The sequence below is a fragment of the Drosophila obscura genome, unplaced genomic scaffold (genome assembly GCF_018151105.1).
Source record: "Drosophila obscura isolate BZ-5 IFL unplaced genomic scaffold, ASM1815110v1 contig_176, whole genome shotgun sequence".
Classification (NCBI taxonomy): domain Eukaryota; kingdom Metazoa; phylum Arthropoda; class Insecta; order Diptera; family Drosophilidae; genus Drosophila; species Drosophila obscura.
In genome coordinates this window covers 617,975-640,283 of record NW_024542763.1, presented here as the reverse complement: position 1 = coordinate 640,283, position 22,309 = coordinate 617,975, and the positions used below count along the sequence as shown (strand labels likewise).

General features: G+C 40.6%; 1 protein-coding gene across 5 annotated transcripts in view; it reads right to left on the bottom strand.

Moving 5' to 3' along the window:
- The window catches only part of LOC111075308 (insulin receptor substrate 1), a 119,317-nt gene that overhangs the window by 5,365 nt on the left and 91,643 nt on the right, over window positions 1–22,309 (bottom strand). For 3 of the 5 annotated variants that reach the window (XM_022368499.2, XM_022368500.2, XM_022368498.2), the window contains 3 exons: window positions 20,431–20,683; window positions 3,216–3,301; window positions 2,972–3,152 (listed from right to left, as the gene is read on the bottom strand). In XM_022368499.2, coding sequence (XP_022224191.1) covers window positions 2,972–3,152; window positions 3,216–3,301; window positions 20,431–20,683 — 520 coding nt within the window. The remainder of the gene's footprint in view (window positions 1–2,971; window positions 3,153–3,215; window positions 3,302–20,430; window positions 20,684–22,309) is intronic. The other 2 variants (XM_022368502.2, XM_022368501.2) reach the window with 2 other exon arrangements.

Here is a 22,309-nt window from a genome sequence, read left to right as displayed (position 1 = left end):
GGGGTCGGAAAGGCTTTGTGTGAAATAGTAAAATATCGATTCAATTTAAACATTAATCTTCGTACATCTATTATTGTGCCCAGCCAAAATTGGCGGATTTAAGGAAATATTTAATTTTATTGTAAATTAATGGGTTTGTGAAACTGTTTTTACTTCTTGTTTAATGAAAATTAATATAATATTTGAAAAAAACTTTGATTGGTTGATATTAGAGAAGATTTGAATTAGAAATAGGAAGTTAAAAAAGAAAAGTAAAGCACACCTATTATTTTGTCAATAAGTGTATACAGAGACAGAACATTCAGCTGAGCCACATTCGTATGCACTGGCACGTCTATATACTGTATGGTTAGTGCTAGTGCGCACTACCTAAATATAAGGTCGTCAAGAAAAAATAACAAATATATGAGATAAGATCCATTTTTCTCTGATTTCACCTATATTCCGTCGAATTAAGACGTAAAACTCAAAAGTTAGTTGTCCAGTCCTTCCGTTCCAAACTTTCGCGAAATATTCATTTTGACAATTTTTCTGGCATTAGGCGATTTCGAAGTGGGGTGATTGTCCTAACAGCATGGAACTGATCTAGTTACAACTGGCCTGCTTTTATATTATTTTGAAAGGTACCCATCGAAAGTGCATAGTACATAGTAAGCATGTTCTGTGCGTGCTCGCTTATTCAAGAAAAAGGTTGTGTGCGGACAAATTTTTTCGGAAGCCTTTTTGCCGCAAGCACGTGAAAAGAACAAAAATTGTTAATGGCTTCCGAAACAGTTAAAATTAACTTAGAAATAAAAACTTTTTATTTTAAGATTCGAATTTTTTATACCCGTACTCAAAAAAGAGTTAAGGGGTATATTAGATTTGTGGTAAAAGTGGATGTGTGTAACGCACAGAAGGAAACGTTTCCGACCCCATAAAGTATATATGTATATTCTTGATCAGCATCAATAGCCGAGTCGATATAGCCATGTCTGTCTGTCCGTCCGTCTTGTTGAGCGACTGGATCTCAGAGACTATAAGAGTTAGGGTAACCAAGTTTGGTTTCCAGACTCATGTGATATCACACTGCTATTTTTTGCACCGCCCCCTTCCGCCACACAAAGGACGAAAATCTGTGGCAGCCACAATTTTAAAGATACGATAAAACTTAAACGCAGTATCGATTGCCGAATCTTAATCAGATCGGATCATTATTATGGCCAGAATAAAGAAATTAATTTTCAGTTGCTTACCGCACCTCTGACTACTAACTAATATACTGACAATAAAAACTCTGGAAAACTCGAAAAAAAATATCCTGGATCCTTTTTTTTGTATATGTGCATTAATTAGGCGTTATTTTAAGGTATTTCTCATAAAACTCTATGGAGAGATGGCGGAAATCACATTTTATCGAATTGCACAGGGAAGAGTGTGTGCGAGCGAGAAAGAGAATGAGTAGCGTGGTCTCGTCCTTGACGAGGCGGGAGCAGCAACTGAAAATTAATTTTTTTATTGTGGCTATAATAATGATCCGATCTGATTAAGATTCGACAATCTGGTAGATATGGTCATTCGATACGATACGATACTGCGTTTTTAGTTTTATCGTATCTTGAAAATTGTGGCTGCTACAGATTTTCGTCGTTTGTCGAAATACACTTGTAGCAGTGTGATACCACAATAGTCTGAACACAAAATTTGGTTGCTCTAGCCCTTATAGTCTCTGAGAACTAGGGGACTTATATTTTATATACTTTAAGGGGTCGGAAACGTTTCCTTCACTGCGTTACACACATCCACTTTTACCACAAATCTAATATACCCCTTAACTCCTTGAGTACGACTATAATTATAAGTATTCAGATATTAGAATTATCCGAGGAACAAAGTGGTTGTAATTTTTGAGATTCCACTTAGATTAAATGTTATTTCAAGTGAATGTAATATGTAACGAGAAGGAACGTGCGAGTCGCTTCTGGGGACGCGACTCTATACCCGTACTCAGTCAGTATATCATTTTTGAGCATATGATTTTTTAGAATTTTAGAAAAAAAAAAAAAAATTTTACATATTACATTTTTTTGCTACATCTGCTATCTACATCTACATGCCAGGAGGGGGCAGGGGAAGCAACTGAAAATTAATTTCTTCATTCTGGCTATAATTATGATCCGATCTAATTCAGATTCGGCAATCTGGTAGATATGGGCATTCTCTACGATACTGCGTTTTTAGGTTTATCGTATCTTTAAAAATGTGCCTGCCACAGATTTTCGTCCTTTGTGTGGGCAGAAGGGGGCGGGGCTAAATTTTGAAATACACTTGTGGCAGTGTGATATCACATGAGTCTGGAAACCAAATTTGGTTACCCTAGCTCTTATAGTCTCTGAGATCCAGGCGTCAAACAAGACGGACAGACGGACAGACAGACAGACAGACAGACATGGCTATATCGACTCGGCTATTGATGCTGATCAAGAATATATATACTTTATGGGGTCGGAAACGTTTCCTTCTCTGCGTTACACACATCCACTTTTACCACAAATCTAATATACCCCTTTACTCTTTTTTGAGTACGGGTATAATTAGCCTGAAATAAATTTAACAACTAGTAAAAAGCTAAATATTCTTCTTTTATGAATTGAATAGACAGATCATCGTCAAACCAAACAGTTGCTCTAGCTCTCATAGTCCCTGAGAGAACTAGACCCCAATGAGAACGACATGGCCATAATACCTGGGCTGTTTATACTGACCATGACTATATGTAAGTGCTTTTATACATATTTCTACGAATTTAATAAAACCCGTTACTCCTTGAGCACCGGATATGAATGCTGTCTGTTTAAAATAAATCATGAATATCTTTAATTAAATAGGACCAGAATTTATGTATTCTGTGCATTAGAAAGAGAGTTGTAATTTCCTGCAAGGGTATGGATATGTTTACAGAACACGTAATTATAAGAGAATATATACTTACTGATTGTCCGAATCTATATCAAGATCTTTAATAAGTTTTTCGGATGTATGCTCAGGAAAATTAAAATTTAATTCTTCAGCGCCAGCACTTTTCAACAAAATATGATTAGACTGCAATATTTCATGAGCAGTATCACTTATGGGCTTAATAGGAGTCATCGGAATATAGTTATCAACTCTTTCTAAACCCATAAAATATAAAATTGGTCGGTTATTATAAAAAACACGTTTTTATGTGCAATTACCATTTTTTACAGTTGTTGAACTCAACTCAGCATTTGCAAAATCGTCAACATTTTCTTCGGGAATAACTCCTTTGGAAGACCGGGTGCTGGAAAAATGTATGAAAGTCACAAAATTACAAATTTATTCATATTTTTATACCCGTACTCAAAAAAGAGTTAAGGGGTATATTAGATTTGTGGTAAAAGTGGATGTGTGTAACGCAGAGAAGGAAACGTTTCCGACCCCATAAAGTATATATATTCTTGATCAGCATCAATAGCCGAGTCGATAGAGCCATGTCTGTCTGTCCGTCTGACCGTCTGTCCGTCTTGTTTGACACCTGGATCTCAGAGACTATAAGAGCTAGGGCAACCAAATTTGGTTTCCAGACTCATGTGATATCACACTGCTACAAGTGTATTTCAAAATTTCGCCCCGCCCCCTTTCGCCCCAACAAAGGACGAAAATCTGTGGCAGGCACATTTTTAAAGATACGATAAAACTAAAAACGCAGTATCGTAGAAAATACCCATATCTTCCAGATTGCCGAATCTGAACCAGATCGGAATATATTATAGTCAGAATGAAGAAATTAATTTTCTGTTGGTTCTTCCGCCCCCTCCCCCCTGGTACATCTATAATCTACATATTAGATGTAAAATATATATTGTTGATGTAGATAGCAGATGTAGCAAAAAAATGTAATATGTAAACTTTTTTTTAATTCTAAAAAATCTTATGCTCAAAAATGTATGTACTGACTGAGTACGGGTATTAGTAAAGTCGCGTCCCCAGAAGCGACTCACACGTTCCTTCTCGTTCTTTATATTTTGTATACCTGGCATTCAAAGAGTATAGGGGTAAGTTCTTCCTAATAGGCTGTTCAGACTGGCGCTGCGTCATGCTTCTTTGCGTCTTGCCGGAGACGTATTTTTTTTTACATAGGTTAAGCATAGGGCTCTAGTGGTGGCAAAAGGTTGCGTCACTTTCGGATGCATGTGCGGTTTGTCGAAATATTCGATTGATTTTGCGCTAAGGAGCACATTTTTGAACTTTTCTGTCTATCAGCGCAACTATCACCACTAACAAAAACTTGCAGTTCAAAAATCAAAAATGCACTAAAAAGTTATGATTGTGCGAAAAGGTAAAAATATACATAAAATCCATAAATAAAAACCTTTAAACTGATTGTATTTTTAACAGGAGAGCCTTTTTGTGACCACGTAGGCCATTAAGATTCTGCTGGATAAGAACTGTCCTAAATGAAGATGAGATCGCCCAAACACCCAATGCCAACAAATTAAAGCCGACACCTATTTATGTTTGTCAGGCAAATTGTGCTCTACTGGTAAAAAAAAAAAACTGATACAATTTGCGCAAACACATTCTATGCCACGTACATAAAAGGGGTAACATAAATGAAACAAAAATACAAGTCAATGACGAACAAAACTATCGATACGTGGCGAAATACCTCTAAAATGAAAAAATTAATTACTACACCTACAACTTAAAAGTAGCGAAGGGATTCGAAGTCAAAATGGCTATGAACATAATAAATAGAAATAAAATTCCCCAGCCAATGTTCAAGGTAGAACTGACACCTGACAGTATGCATATAAGTAAAAATGAAGTTCACCCAATCTACAAGCTTCAATATCTACTGCACCGTAGGAACTGTGGGGGAAACTATACTGCCAACTATAGAGGTTGTCCTGTCGAAACCCGGTCGTCCGACAAAACTTACAATATATACCATCAACTACGACTCCAGGAGTTTCTTTTGCTCAGGCGTTAAGTTACAACAACGGGTCGTACGCCTCAGTCTCTAAGCCGACACTTCAACCAACCACAGCAAGAATAATGCAGCATCAAATCAGATCCCAGAAATCTCTGCCCAGCATACCCTTGCAAATCCATCCCGATTGCCTAGTGGAATTGAGTCAATGCTGGTAACTATAACAAACACAATGGTAGCAATACAACAAACGATGCAGGAGCTTATGCGCAACCAAAATCTCCTCCTGGAGCTCCTAATGAAACAGAAATCTGTTTAAATGGCCTGTCTAAATATATGTTTCTGGAATGCAAATGGCATTTCGCAGCACAAAGGCGAGCTCCTACAGTTCCTCGGTCAACACGACATTGACGCCATGCTCATATCAGAGACACACCTAACAAATAAAAAATATTTTCACCTCGATGGTTATAACTTCTACGCGACAAATCATCCAGATGGTAAGGCACATGGACGTACAGCCTTCTGATCAAGCATCGCATCAGGATTTATCCATTTCCATCATTCGCAAACACCTTATTTACAGGCAACATCAATTCATATTGAAATTCACAGCGGCTACCTAAACCTAGCTGCAGTATACTGCCCACCGCGTTTCTGCATTTCCGAAACAGAATTTGTAACATTCTTCGACCTACTAGGTAACCGATTTATAGTAGCTGGTGACTACAATGACAAGCATACCTATTGGGGATCTCGACTTACCAATCCGAAAGGAAGAAAACTATATATTCTCTCTGGGCAAGCCTACATATTGGCCCCCAGATCCAAACAAGCAACACGACTTGATTGATTTTGCAGTAACAGGAAGAGCAGTCGTATTTCTAGGCACATTGAAGTGCTGCTACGCGATTAAAGTAGGCTTCGCTGAGAGTGGCAAGCACACAGATCACCTGCCTCGAAAGAGCGGCTAAAAATAGCCAACCACCTACTACTCAGAGGCCTAGAAGATGAAAAAAACGAAACTCAAATATCCTATGGGGAGCAACTCTCCCCAACTAGCAAACGATTCCCACTTTGTGAAAGCTAAATCAGGCGTATGCCCACCCATCGAGAGTGAATCACCTTTCCATACACAAACAGGAGAGTGGGCTCGCAGCCCAACAACAAATAGCTTTGTGCTGCCACCAACCAACAATCCCGAAGCTACTCCGCCTATCATATTCCAATCAGGAGAAGTCACAAGGGTCATTAAAGACCAAATCTCAAAGCAAAAGAAAGCTCCGGGCCACGATTTCATCTCCCCTAAAATAATCATAGAAATGCCGAGCTGTGCAGTGTATTTCCTTACTGTGATATTCAACAGCATGATCAAATGGGGCTATTATCCTCAAGAATGGAGGAAATCAGTCATCACAATGATCCATAAAGCCGGAAAAGACAAGTCCAAGCCATCATCATATTGACCCATCCAGCCTACTGCCTTGCCTATCAAAGATATTTGAAAAGCTGCTCCTGAATCGTATCAAGCAACACCTACACATCAACGGTGCCATCCCGACTTACCAATTTGGATTTCGCGAAAAACACGGAACCATTGAACAAGTAAACCGTATAACCTCTGAGATACGAAATGCATTTGAAAGACGGGAGTATTGCTCCGCTGTTTTTCTGGATGTCGCACAGGCTTTCGACCGCGTTTGGTTAGATGGCTTAATCCACAAAATCAAAATATTACTTCCACAGAACATCCATGGAATAATGGAGTCATACCTACAGCAAAGAAGTTTCGCAGTACGATGCAAAGATTTCCTCTCTGAATATCATCCAATTGAAGCTGGTGTACCGCAAGGCAGCGTGCTTGGACCGACACTGTATATCATATTCACAGCAGATCTACCGACAAACAGCCTAACAACAACTTCGACATTTGCTGATGATACTGCCATATTAAGTTGCTCCAAGTGCTCAAGAAGGGCCACACTTATCATCTCATCTCGTGGCCTTAGAAAAATGGCTAGTAGACTGGCGGATACATGCCAATGAGCAAAAGTGCAAGCATATCACTTTTACGTTAAACATTCCAACATTCCTCAAACCAGCGAAGTAAAATACCTTGGTGTTCATCTGGATAGAAGGCTTACTTGGCGTAAACACATGGAAGCGAAGAAAAATCTACTTAAATCTATATTGGCTACAGTATCAGTTCACCACTAAAACTGGAGTATAAAGTACTTTTGTACAATGCAGTTCTCAAAACAACGCGCGCAGTGTGAAAAAGCTATTACACTGTCAGTCTGCGCTTTTAATCTATCTGGATTTAATTCTTTTCCCACACAGTCTTGCATTAGTCATCAATTAACATCGTCTTGAATCAAATCGTCTTGAACTCAAAATATCTTGATTTGCCGCTCTTACTCTCGTTACGAACTTAGTTTTGAACATACAGGAGCGGACAGTAAAATGTCGATAATCAAAATGCGTAATTATTTCGTTTTATAAAGTTTTGGTATGTTTCTCAAGAAAAAACTTATTAAACTAAGTAAATAATATACAATTGTATATCTTACACCAAAAGTTTGAACTCATATGTCCTTGTATTCAAAATAATCCTTAAATCAAAAAGTATTAACTTTTGTATTCACTCTTATAATTACTTTTGATTCTAGAAATATTGAAGAGTATGTAATGGATTAGGTTAATATTTTTGTTTACCTCCTTTGTGTTTTAGAATCAATTTCTACCCGACGGCTAGTTCGAGGGCTGCTATTTAAGTGTCTGGCCTAGGTCACTTTTAGGCTTATTAGGACCCAATGGTCATTTGGATTAAAAAGTTTGGTAATTTCTGGGATTTCTGGCCTCCATATAAATTTTTCTTGTACGGCCACGTTTGGTATCGCCACTAACCATACAGTATATAGATGTGCCAGTTCATACAACGAAAGTGGTGCAACTGAAGTTTCAGCGTACGGTAACAGGTCTTTGGCTTTGGCGTCGACGACGTTCGGTTCTGGGATCGACCGCGTTCGGCTCATGACGTGACAAGCAAGCAAGCATATTTGTTTGTACATGTAACACTCCAAAATATATGATTGTATGCATAGAATAATTTCCTGTAGAACTAAAGGGGTGGTCAATTCTCGAACTAGCTCTACGCCTATTACCGCGCAACTAATTCTGCGACTACTTACAAGGGAAGCAAACGGCGACCAGGCGAAACAGATTCGAAATTATTTCTCCGCGCGTTTGCTTTTGTTCTTTTCACTTCTGTGCAAGTTACAGTTCCTGATAGAAGCATTTTTGAAAACGTTGCTTAAAATAAAAAAAAAGTGAGTAATATACTCTAATTTTATCAAATAAACTGTAATTAACAGGTAAGGTAAGTATTGATATATTACATAATTTGAGTGATCAACATCCATTTTCGTAGCTAATACACATGTACATACATACATATATTTTTCAGAGAATAATGCCGATAGCAAATGTTCAGAAATTAGAAAGGAATTGCAAAAAAAGAAAGGGTAAATATGTGAATTTGTAAAATAAAACGAACTAGCAGACCAGCGGGCTTGGCTGCTTATTCATGTATTTAATGTTTAGGAATTCATCGAAATTAAACAATGACACTACTCAACAATATTGAACTTTTTCTTTCCGCTGTGGACCAAAATGACTTTTTCTGATAGATTTCGGGATTTCAAAATGTTTGTAGTACTTTATTTATTTTTTTATGGTTTAAAATTTTGTTTAAGAATTCTAGTATTTTTTTTGAGAGGTAGTGCTTTTATTTTTCACATAACTTGGGGAACCAACTGAAAATTAATTTCTTCATTCTGGCTTTAATTATGATCCGATCTAATTCAGATTCGGCAATCTGGCAGATATTGGCATTCTCTACGATATTGCGTTTTTAGTTTTATCGTATCTTTAAAATTGTGGCTGCCACAGATTTTCTTCCTTTGTGGGGGCGGAAGGGGGCGGTGCGAAATTTTGAAATACACTTGTAGCAGTGTGATATTACATGAGTCTGGAAACAAAATTTGGTTGCTCTAGCTCTTATAGTCTCTGAGATCCAGGCGTCAAACAAGACGGACAGACGGTCAGACGGACGGACGGACAGACAGACATGGCTATATCGACTCGGCTATTGATGCTGATCAAGAATATATATACTTTATGGGGTCGGAAACGTTTCCTTCTCTGCGTTACACACATCCACTTTTAAAACAAATCTAATATACCCCTTAACTATTTTTTGAGTACGGGTATAAAAACATTAAAAAATACCAGATTTTAAAAAATTCTTTGAAAAAAAACTGTTTGAGATGCCAAGCTTTTTTGGCACCTATATTTATCCAAATCAGTTAAAGACTTTGATTTAAACGTTATAATGTTTATTTATACCGGCGGCTAGCTGAAGCCAATTGCTCGCTCTTTTGCCCAGCCAGATAAATGTTCACAAGCGGGGGTTCAGTATGCAACCTATGCGGCGAGAGATTAGCATAGAACTACTTGGGCCACGACGGCCGATCAATGCAAGAGCCAACGCAGCAGGTGCAGAGCGCCCTTTAAAAGCGAGAGCGCAGCAGCACTGCCGAACGCTGGGGACATACATAAGCCTAGGTTTCGATACTCTTATACAACTAGTTACAGCTACATTTAATATTATGATAGACGCTTAAGTAGCCGCTGGCCCGAACATACTCCCCCCGTTGGAAGCTCGCCTTTCAACTGACTTCTCAAGGGGCAGCAAACACAGCCGAGTAACGGCCCTCCTGATGGTTCCTGAAGCCGTCTTCAAATCAGCCACGCGGCATACTCCATCCTTGCCTTTGACGACGTCGACCACTCTAGCCAGTGGCCAACGCATTGGAGGAAGATTCTCATCCTTCACCGAGACGACCTCCAACTCGAAGTAAACCTAACGGATCGATGAACGGAGATAGCGAATTGATAGAGCTAGACTTCCTGACTTGCCCATTGCGTCTAATCTCCTTTATGTCCGACCACAAACTTGCCAGCTGAACGTGTCGAACAAGAAGATGCGTTCCTTGCTGTATGTCAGAAACCGTGAGTCCAGGATGCCTAAGACGATGAACGAATTTATGCATGTAGGCGAATGTGCGCTGCATGCCAAAGAAAGAATTAGCAAATTTGCATCCGGACGTGAGATGGGCATGTGGAGACGCGATCAGCAATACACGCTTGCGAAGCTCAATGGTCGGAGTTTCAGAAACGGCAGATACAGGCCACTCATCCTTAGAACCTAACAAAAACGAGGGGCCGTGAAACCACAGCTCTGACTGGATAAGGTAGCTGGGAAGCGAGCCTCTGGAGAGGATATCAGCGGGATTCAACAATGTGGGAACATAGCGCCATTCCATGCCTTGCGTCAACTCCTGAATTGTTGCCACTCGATTTGCCACGAAAACCTGAAATTTGGCTGGCTCATCCCGAATCCAAGATAACGCCGTAGACGAATCCGACCAGCAGTAAAACTGACCTGGGAAAATTCCCGTCTCCTTTAAGTTGCGCATAACCTTCGCAAGCAAATGGGCTCCACTCAATTCCAGCTTTGGAATCGACAATGATTTTAGTGGCGCCACTCGGGACTTTGAGCACTAAACATTGCTCGACGACTCCCCTTGCCTGGACACGACATATATGCAAGCACCATATGCTTTCATGCTGGCATCACAAAATCCATGAACCTCTACAATTGTGCTGGAATGATGGACAACGCGAGGAAAGGAAATGCGAGAGATGCTTGCCAAACTGTTTCTCAGGTCAATCCAAGTTGAGTGCAGCGCTGTCGGTAGGCTTTCATCCCAGTCCAAATGTTCTCTCCAAAGCTGCTGAAGAAAGATCTTGCACCTGACAATAACAGGTTTAATCAATCCAAGAGGGTCGTAGAAACGCGCAATAGTTGACAAAACCGACCGCTTGGAGGGCCTTGAATTCGCGTCCAGCGCGGACAAGGCAAACAGCAGCTGATCCGACGCAGGGTCCCAAGCTAAACCAAGAGTTTTGGTAATGTCGCTTCCATCATGAAACCGTAGAAATTTCTCCACGTCGTCCTCCGGTATTCCATCAAGCACCTCCTGGTTACTCGAGCACCATTTTCTAAGCTTAAAGTTACCGCAAGACAGTAGACTTGAAGTTTGGCGCATCTTTTCCATGACCTCTGCGACCGAGTTGCCGCCAGAGATGAGATCATCAACATAGAACTCCTGTTGCAGAGCAGCTGAGCCAAGAGGGCTCACTCGTACCGTATGTGACGGTGTCTAATGTGTAGACCTGAACCTCGGACTGGATGGAATCTCGCCATAGGATACACTGGAGAAAATTGTCGGGCGGAGATACATTTACGCAGCGGTACATTTTACAAATGTCACCAGTGAGAGCGACGGGATATGTGCGGAACCGGATCAGTATGTTAAACAATGCTGGCTGAATAACAGGACCTGTCATCATCACATCATTTAAGGAGCATCCAGTTGATGTAGCTACATCGAAAACGACACGGAGCTTTGTCGTGGTACTATCCTCCTTTAAAACGCAGTGATGAGGCAGAAAATACTTGCAGAGGCTACGTGAGTCAGGATGGACTTTGGACATATGCTTTAAATCAGTATACTCCTTCATAAAAGCTGAGTAACGCTCCTTGAGCGCGGGATTACGATCCAGTTTTCGCTCCAAGCTGAGAAATCGTCGATACGCCTGAGTATAGGACTCTCCCAAGTGATCAGCATCATGCTTTAAAGGCAGTCGAACAGAGTACTCCCCTGATGGCAACCGTGAAAAGTGGCTTACGAAATGCGCCGTCACAATCCACTTCTTCCTTTGTACTCAAGCTAGCCTCCGCACAATTCTCAACTTCCCAAAACATACGAAGAGTTCGATCCAACCTTGCATTCATTCTATCCTCCGAATCCGGAGAATTTTGGGTTGCCAAAAGCGACGAGCTTGATACCCTGTGTCCACCACCAGATACGATCCACCCAAGCCGGGTCTTCTGCAGAAGAGGCAATCCATCTATGAGCTTGATTTGCCCTACGCAGAGAAGGTCATAGAATATGCTCGCGCCAATGAGGAGATCTACTCGCTGAGGATTAAAGAATGCAGGATCGGCAAGCTGAATGTTGGAGGGAATGTTCCAATCGGCTACATTAACTGCCAGACTTGGTTGGCTATCTGTGATTGTGGGTGCGATGAGAGCAGTGAGTGTGGTCGAATAGTCCGAAGTGCGAGACTGCATGCAAATGCTGACGGTGGATCCCTCAGTGGAACCGCTAGTATCGCCCAGACCAGAAACAAGGGCAGACGATTGAGTTCTCCTAAGCTGAAGCTGCTGGGCGAACCTGGAGGTAACGAGATGAAGCTGAGATCCTGAATCTAGAATAGCGCGACAAGGAACCAAAACGCCAGATCGATTCTTCACCAAAACAACAGCTGTGGCCAGCAGCACAATATCGGAGTGGAGACCTTGGGCAGCAAGAGAGGTAGACGCATGAGACGGCACACTGCTGGCAGAATCCTGAACCGGCGTAATAGCTCCTGGTTGTACTGCTCGTTCTGGAAGAGAACCAGCTGGGGAGCTTTGCGCTATAGATGAGTCGAAGTGCAACAAGGTATGATGCCTCCTTCCGCAAACTCTACACTGGCCACCTGTGCATGCACGAGTCCGATGACCCGATTTTAAGCAGTTAAAACACAGTGACAGCTTCTTGACTTCTTTGTGACGCAGAAAAGGAGATAAATTTGTGAAGATGCTGCACGAGTATATTCCGTGGCCCGCTGAATGGCAGAAAGGGCATCCAGACGGGTCAGGGGAAGAGTTAGATGCAACAAAGGTTTTCTTAAGGTGTGTAGACTGGCTTTTTCCCACCTGACCGCTACCAGCGTGTGTCGCTATAGCGTATTGCACGTTCTCCATCTTCTGGCATCGCTTCTCCAGGAAATCATAGAATTCCCCAGCTGTGGGTATCCTGTCCGATGACGCAGTCTCTTCCCATTTGGTTTGGGTCTTCTCATCTAGCTTTTGCAGCAGCATGTGGATTCTCATGCATCCAGATATCTCCTCAGCACTTCCTAATGTCTGCAGGGCGCGCGTATGCAAGTTGACTGCGTCCGAAAACTCCCAAAGCCTTTTAGCAGAATGCGAATCTACCTTCTTGAGCCCAAGAATCTCCTTGATGTGTGCCTGGAAAACAAGTCGTTTATTATTTAAACGTCTGCTAAGTATGTCCAGAGCCACACGATAATTGGCACTGGAGAGCTCCAACGATCGAACCGAATCCAGGGCCGCAACATGAGCGAAGATGTTGGACCTTCTCGATTTCACTGAGATCTGCATCCCCTTCGATGACCGAATTGAACATGGCAATAAAATCCGCATATTCCACATAGCCACCGGAGAAGCTAGGTAGCTTCAGCTCAGGAAGCCGCTGCTTGTGAGCCATGATGATGGTATGACCTCCAGAGCTATTTGGCATGCTATGGGAATGAGCAGCTACGCGCAAATGTCCTAGTTCGAGAGCCGCCATCAGCTCGGCTTTCAAAGAAATGAAGAGCGTATCGAACGTTTCACGCAGCTCACTTCCAATCTCGTCTTCATCCAGTGATTCCAACTCATTATGGGACTTGTTGAACTCCTCACGCATTTCAGCCATCATATCGAGCCAACATATTCAAACGTTTTTTTGATTCATTTTTAATTCTTGGGGAAACTATTTATAGAAAAGTTCAAATTTGTTTGTGCAAACCATGTCACATTTTCTGGCTATCATTTAAAACAAAACAGTTTGCAATTTGGTACAGGCGTTGCTGAGATAGCCGCTTACACACATATTTTTTTTTTTACAAATTTTACTATACTAGCTGTACCCGCCACGTTTCACTGTGGCACATTGTGGTTGCATGGATGAGAAGTGAGTCGAATAATTGTTGGAATATTTGGAAATACCATACGTTACGCATATGGATGCTACATGTTCACACAATACAATTTTCAAAACACATACAAAATTTATTCTACATTTTCCGCACAATTTTCGAAATTTTTCAGCACTTTTAAACTATTTTTAAACAATTAGCCAAATAATTATAAGCATTATAATTATTTCATCTGTTCTATATAAGCACTCTACCAACTGAATTTATTTTTACACTCGTACTTAAAAAAGAGTTAAGGGGTATATTAGATTTGTGGTAAAAGTGGATGTGTGTAACACAGAGAAGGAAACGTTTCCGACCCCATAAAGTATATATATTCTTGATCAGCATCAATAGCCGAGTCGATTTAGCCATGTCTGTCTGTCTGTCTCGATGAGCGCCTAGATCTCAGAGACTATAAGAGCTAGGGCAACCAAATTTGGTTTCAAGACTCATATAATATCACAATGCTACAAGTGTATTTCATTCTCTTTCTCGCTCGCACACTCTTCCGCGTTAGGTACGCGTGCGCCCTCAAGTGGAGGAGATGTAAAATCTAAATGGTACATCTATAATCTACATGTTAGATGTATAATATACATAGTAGATGTATATGTATGTAACAGATGTAACAAAAAAAAAAAATGTTAAATTTTTTTTTTTAATTAAAAGTGTATAGCGTATAGCTCAAAAATGTATATACTGACTGAGTTCCGTTTTTATTCCTTCTCGTTTTTATTTGATTTATGTACCAGTTTCCATACAAAAATCAAACAAACGTTTGACAGCCCTAGAAAGGCCTACTTTATACAACAATACTTCATTTTCCGAGTATTCTTAAATTGTCTATTTTACCAAACACAACAAAAAAAAGAATTGGCGAAATCGGTCCAACCGTTCACGCGTGATGCCGGGACCAAGGCAAATAGGAATTCATTTTTATATATATAGATTATTCTATTTGAACTCAAATTTACTAGTAACTCAAACTCGAATGTTCTGATAATTCATTGTTGGATTCCATTATACATCTGAGCGTATTGCTATTCATTTATTTGTTGACTTACACCTACAATAACTGTCTCGTTTTGCTTTAGGTTGTTGCTTTTTGATATGAAAACAAGATGTTAATTAGTTTCTACTGGGGGCAATATTTAATGTTATAGCAGCGCAGATGACATTTCGCACAATTTTTGGGAGTCTGCATCGCAGTTGCTTTATACGGCGCCTTGTTACGCTTTTGTCGGGTCGGGAAGTGCAGTTAGGACTAGCAAATAAATAATATATAAGTTCAAGAACCATTCGTTCGTTCTCTTTCGTAGTGACCAGACGTGTTTTTGTTTTGCGCTCCGCATTTTCCTTTTGTTTAACTTAAACAGCCGGTGTTTTTTATCTATAATTTAACTCTCTTACTAACATGCATGCCTGTTAATTGTGTAAAAACAACTTATTTAATAAATTTTGTGCGTCGGTTAGTCGTGTGTTTGTGTTGTTGCTTTTCGTAAGTACGCCCTCTCATTACATTTAGCCGCCCGGCCCACCTAACTCTCAATAACTGTTCTTTCGCTCTCGCTCTTGTAACCTTTTGTGCAGTAACGCTCTCACTTATAAGCTGTTGCTGCAACCACTCTCCTCTCTCTCTTTTTTTCCGATTTCGCTTTAAGCATTGCTCTAAGCATTTGCTCTGCACAGTGGTCTGATTGCTATTTGTTTTGAACTTTTTTTTCCCGAAGTAAAAAAAAAATAAAAGACATAAATATGGAATTTTCTGTGGTCTGTGCCAAAAAAACCTGCAAGAAGCAGATCACCCATGACCAGCCCAATATCCCCTGCTGGCTTTGCGAAAGCGTAGTGCACGCAAAATGTGTAGGGATCTCGGGCCGTGTAGGAGACGCCATTTCCCAAAACAACGGCCTACATTATAGTTGTGAGGAATGCCGTGCTGTGGAAAACGACATGCGTTCGTTCATGAGGCAGACGCGGAGTGGCTTCAAAGAGCTGATCGTAGGCTTTAAACAGCAGTATGATCGGCTCTTGGCCATGAACACTCAGTTCAGCAGTTTACAGCTGCTGGCTGAGTCTCCGAGGCGCAAGAAGTCTACTCCGCGGGACTTGCAAGTGCCGACTGCCTCATGTCCGCCGGCATCTGAAAAACTTACTCCGACCACTCCCTTAGTGCAGCAGTTGATTACGTTTGCTACTCCAAGGGCAACGATCGCTGCTGGTGATGCAGATTCGGGAGCCGAATGCGTCACTTCGGAGAGTATGCAGTTAGAAATGTCTGTAGAGTCCGTGTCCATCGAGTCCGCACCCAACCCCTTAACTATCCCCTCAGTTTTGCTCCCACCAGCTAATAGATGTCCAGGACCACCGGATACTGCCATCACAGGTACTAGGCCTGTGGTGCCAAAACCACTGGTGGGAGTCCCACCAAAGCGACAAGTTTTTGTCTCGCGGCTAGCCCCTGACCTCACATCCAATGATGTGACCGCTTTTATACAAAGCAAAATAAAAGCCGTCGGCTTAAAGGTGGAAAAATTTAACTTTTCTTACGCCAGGGAGATATCTTCCTTCAAGATAAGCGTCTCCCCAACTCAATTTGAAACCATTTGTTCCGCCAAGTTTTGGCCAGAGCATTTGGTGGTTAAAGAGTTTAAGGCTAAGAAAAAGAATAGGCCCCCCATTACTCTTCCTAGCATTCAGACCAGTGCTCCATCTCTATCCTCATCTTCCACCTCTACTTCCACCCATCCAAAAAACTAACTTCCTCTCTTGTAGTTACCTACCAGAATGCTAGAGGCTTGCGTAGTAAGCTCAGCACTCTTTTCCTTGAGAGTCTCGCATTCTCATCCCACGTTATTGTGTTCACCGAGACCTGGTTAAAGCCGGACATCCTTAGTTCCGAAGTTTTGGCAGGTCGGTACACAATTTTTAGAAATGACCGTTCGTCTCGACGTGGAGGTGGGGTCCTTATTGCAGTGGACTCAAATTTCACGTCGGAACATTTCATGGTCCAGGTTCAACAAGACCTGGAATTCCTGTGCGTAAAACTGATTCTCCCAGGCTTTTCCATTTTCATTACTTGCTCGTATATTCCACCTTCCTCGGATATCTTAATATACGAGCATCACCTGACCGCTTTAAAAACTGTTTCTTCCTCGCTATCAGATAAAGACCATATGATAGTTCTTGGTGATTTTAATTTGCCAGGTGCTGTTTGGTCTTCGGTAAACGAGTCTAATAACCTTGTGCCCATGTCACGACATGACTTTATCGACGGCTTGCTAGACCTATCCCTGTCTCAAGTCAACCATGTGAAAAATTCCTTGGGTCGATTGCTTGATCTGTGCTTTGTCTCGGATCCGACCATAGCGTTGTTAACCCGAGCCCTTCCGCTCAGTATACCTGAAGACTCCTACCATCCTACATTCGAAGTGTCAGTCGATATTGGCCCTACTGTATTGGATCGAATGAGTAGGCTATCTGAACGTGTCCGCTGCTTTCGTAAAGCCGAGTTTACGAAGCTTAATAACCTTATTAGGGATTTTGATTGGTCCGCTCTGTACTTGTGCACTGACGTTATGAAAGGCACACACATTTTTTACAATGTACTTGACACATTTTTTGATTCTTGTGTCCCACTTTCTTGTCCGGTTATATCTGGAAAGCCTCCTTGGTTTACCAAGGAGTTATCCAGTCTAAAAAATTTAAAATCAAGACTTTATAAAAAATTTCGAGAATTTTTTCTCCCTCTTCTCTTTCTCACTATGTAATAGCTCGGTCAAATTTCTCCGTTCTTAACGCTCAATGTTATAAAAACTACCTATCTCGATGCAGGATACGATTTTCACAGGACCATAAACAGTTTTACAGCATTGTAAATAGTAAGCGTAGAACGTCCGCACATCCATCCTCGTTATCTTTTCTCAATATGTCAGCAAACAATGATCAGGCAATTGCCGATCTTTTTGCCAAATTTTTCCAAACAACCTATTCTCATGAAAGCTACTCTGGTCAGCCGTATCCATACAGTTTACCAAGGTCGAATGGCATCTTCAGCCCCTTGTTAAATGAAAGCTCACTGCTTCATGATCTTCGACTAGTTAAGCCGGTGTTTTCACCAGGTCCCGACGGAGTTCCCGGCTGTGTACTCAGGTACTGTTCCGACGCTCTGTGTGGACCCTTGCTTAAACTATTCACCCCATCCATTAACTCTTCATGCTTCCCCCCATCTGGAAGGAATCTTTTATTATTCCGCTCCATAAGAAAGGTAGCAAGTCTGATGCAAATAATTATAGGGGTATATCTAAGTTATCCGCTATTCCTAAAATGTTTGAAAAAATTTTAACTCCGCACTTGCAACATCTCTGCAAATCACTTATATCTCCGTCCCAGCACGGATTTATAAGGCGACGATCAACAACCACAAACTTATTAGAGTTTACCTCTTTTATCATTAAAGGCTTTCAAGGTAACTTGCAGACGGATGTCATTTACACTGATTTTAGTAAAGCATTTGATTCTGTAAACCATTCCCTTTTAGCACAAAAACTTGACCTTTTAGGGTTTCCGCCTAATCTTTTGAGATGGATTTCTAGCTACCTTTGTTCTAGGTCTCAAAGAGTCCTCTTCAAAAACTCCTTCTCTTCACCTGTTAAGGTTACTTCTGGAGTACCACAGGGCAGCCATCTAGGCCCCCTACTATTCACACTCTTTATTAATGATCTGCCTTCAGTATTAACAAACTCTCGAGTACTCATGTATGCGGATGATGTTAAACTTTGTGTCCAGTATAAGGACATTTCATTTCACTCTCGCTTGCAATCCGATCTCAATAACTTTCAATCATGGTGTTGTGCAAATATGTTACACCTAAATGCCTCGAAATGCAAAGTAATGACATTTCATCGCTCCAGCCCCCTATTGGCTCATTATAGCCTCTGCGGTGGTTCTCTTGAGAGAATTACCTTGGTTGATGATCTTGGTGTTAAATTAGACCCAAAGTTGAAGTTTTCTGAACACATTTCTACCATGGTAAATAAGGCCATGGGTGTGCTTGGGTTTATAAAGAGGTGGTCAAAGGAATTTGACGACCCCTATATAACGAAGACTCTCTATATCTCGCTTGTTCGTCCGATTTTAGAATACGGCTCTTGTGTATAGTGCCCCCAGTACAAAGTATACCAGGACCGTATAGAATCAGTCCAGAAAAACTTTTTACTTTTTGCTCTGCGTGGCCTTAACTGGGATGCAGGTGTGAGACTGCCATCTTATCCTCGTAGATTGCTTTTAATAAACCTTCCAACCTTAGTTAGTCGTAGAAAAATGCTTGGTGTGATTTTTATGCACAACCTGATCAAGGGTGATGTAGATAGCCCTGACTTGTTGAGCCGCATAACTTTACGATTCCTATTAGATCTACTAGAAACTTTATTCCTCTTTTCCTTCCGCTTTGTAGATCGAATTATTCCTTGCACGAACCATTTAGGGTACTTTGCTCGGACTTCAATTCCCTTTACCACATAATATCAACTACTAATTCCCTTCCTCTTCTTAAATCACTAATACTAACATACCTTTCCCGTAATTAGTTATATTTTTTAGCTATCTTTGCATGCTTAGCTCTTTGAGTTGTGTTTAGCTCTAATTTTCCTCGAATTTTAGTCTAACACCTATCTTTCCTGCATGCTCGCGATCGGTTCGGTAACACGCGTCGCGCGTCATGCGGCAGCGCCCCTCGGTCGGTTGGGCGGGAGGAGGGCTGCGTTTCTGCCTGGGTTCCGCGCGTAACAGGCTTCGGCTTGATGTCGCATGGGCCACTTGATGGTGCAGTCATTGCATATCAACGTCCAGACAAAAAAAAAAATATATATCGGCGGCAATGAACGGCAAGCTGATGATGAAGTCTGCGAGCTGTCGCTCCATGAAAGCAGACCCCATCCTCTGTGCCAAATATTATAATCTGAACTACCTCAAGAAATAAATCATTACGCAACCATTTAAACCCGCGTGTAAAACCTTTTCTGGGACAACGAATCCGCCCCCTAAGGAACGTCCGCTGCCGCTACATGTGTACATATACAATAAAAATGTTTCCCGACTGAATTTTAATATTAATAATTCGCCCCATTGGTTTAAAGTTAGTAAATATGAGTGTCCACATTTCATTGTCCGCTACTGCTCTCGTTGCGAACTTACTCTTTAACATACATACATATCTCTCCCGTTTAACTGCGCATAATTAATGTCAATAAACTGTACGTATACCCCATCAGTGGTCGGCACGCACAAATTCAAATGTTATACATTGCCATTGTGTGCGTATACAGCAGGCAAAACGGATCATTGTATTGTTTCCAACCACTGTATTACACGTGTACGTGAGCGGCAGCACAGCAGCAGCGCCTTTTCCACAATAGATAGGTCCGTGCCGACCACTGACCTACATACATCAAACAAACAAAAATTGCCTTATTTATATAAGCCTTATGGCTAGTAAAAAAGCGTAATTACTTAGCAATGGGTTATATCTTATATTTCGACTCTAATAATTCACTTACTTTCGTCGATAAGGGGTAAAACTTCCGTTATCATCGGATTCGTCGACACTAACTGATGATTCTTCAGATTCCGAGCATCGTAATGGTGTATTAAGCGGTGGACTATTATTAGGTTTGTTGGTTGTGTGTGGACGGTTCCCAGAAATCGTGTTAGATCGGAAACCATGATTTGATCCAAGGTTTAGTTGATTGCTGCAGTCGCTTAAGGTTCGATTTCTTGTTGGTAAACTATCACACCGTTCTCTTCCATAAGCTGAAAAAATAACATTTTCTTATTTAAAATAAATACATACTTCAAAAGGATGTATTCACAAATTGATTTAAATTAGCAATAAAAAATCTAAAAAAGTTTTACGAATGAATATCTGCAATGAGTGGATACGTTCAGTTAAGATTTTTTTAATGTTTTTACGTCGACAGAAAGACACGAAGTGCATCTACAATGTCGATTCCACATCTAAAATGTAGATTACACTAGTCAACACTAGAATTAGGCTGTGGTCCAAAATATAGATTCTTATAGATTTCGGGGTTTAAAAATTTAACGAATTATGGTTTTTTTATGGTGTAATTTTTTTTTAAAGATTTTTTAAAATCTGGTATTTTTTTTCATGGTTTTTTTCAGAGGTTGTGCTTCTATTTTTCACATAACTTAAGTATCTTATATCTAGTTGCATAGACCTTTGCAGTTCTGAAAAGCTGACAAATGCAGCTATAAATCCGACACAGACAATTTGTAGCTGTACCTTAACGCCTGGAAGATATGTATTAGCTTATAAATTCTAATTTCATTATTTTTTGCGGTATTTTTACCAGAAATTTTGAATCAAATTTATCACATACGTTTAAAAACTTGTAGCAACATAACACCAAATAAAAAACGAAAAACACAACGAAAAAAAGGAACTGTCAACAACATTTAATGTCAAAGGAACACGTTTAGTTTAGAAAGATCCATTAATTAGGAGTTGTTTAAAGGTATCGTTTGAAAGAATCGATGGATAAACGGCCAAGTTGCAGCCGTTTAACCAAAACAACTCAAAACTAATTTTACCTGAAAAATACCGATAGGTACGTTGCTGGTCCAACTGCCAAAATGGGATTGAAAAAGGACCTGTAATTTTGGTTTTACCGAGTCCTAGGTACTATTACTCCAATGCTGTAGAGAAAACCAGAGATTCACGGCTCTTAATGTTTCTTTTCTTCATTCAAAATAACTGGAATCGGGATATCCATGAAATGGGGTTACCCGAAACAACCTGTTCAAGGCTTTACGCTTCCTGCTCCTCCTTTAGAAGAAATATCGCCACTAAAACGCAAAAAAGAGCTGTCGTCTTCGTCGCATTGAACAACGGATTGAAGTAATGACCAATCAGGAGAATACAAATATTGCAAGCTTCTTTCACAGGAACAATTGAACGATTTTGTGGGGGTTGACAGCAGTATGGAAAGTTAAAAGGCTGTTTTGTTACACAATGGAAACCAAAAGTCGTCTGTTCCTATGCTGTTAATATGAAGAAAACATATCAAACAATGGCTAAATTTTTTGAAAATATAAATCGTAAAGAACACCAGTTCAAGGTCACGTGTGACTTAAAAGTCGTAGCCATGTTAACGGGATTGCAAGGTGGTTACACAAATTCTGCTGCTTCCTGTGCCTATGGGATAGTAGAGCTAGAACTAAGCACTACTCAAGAAAACTCTGGCTAAAACGGGAGGAAAATACATTGGAGAATTATAACATACACAATGCAGCTCTGGTAAAAATTAAAGACGTTATTTTACCACCATTACACATTAAGCTGGGATTAATGAAAAATTTGGTTAAAGCACTGGTGAATCGATGAGTTACCTAAAAACTGTTTAATTACACTAGCCA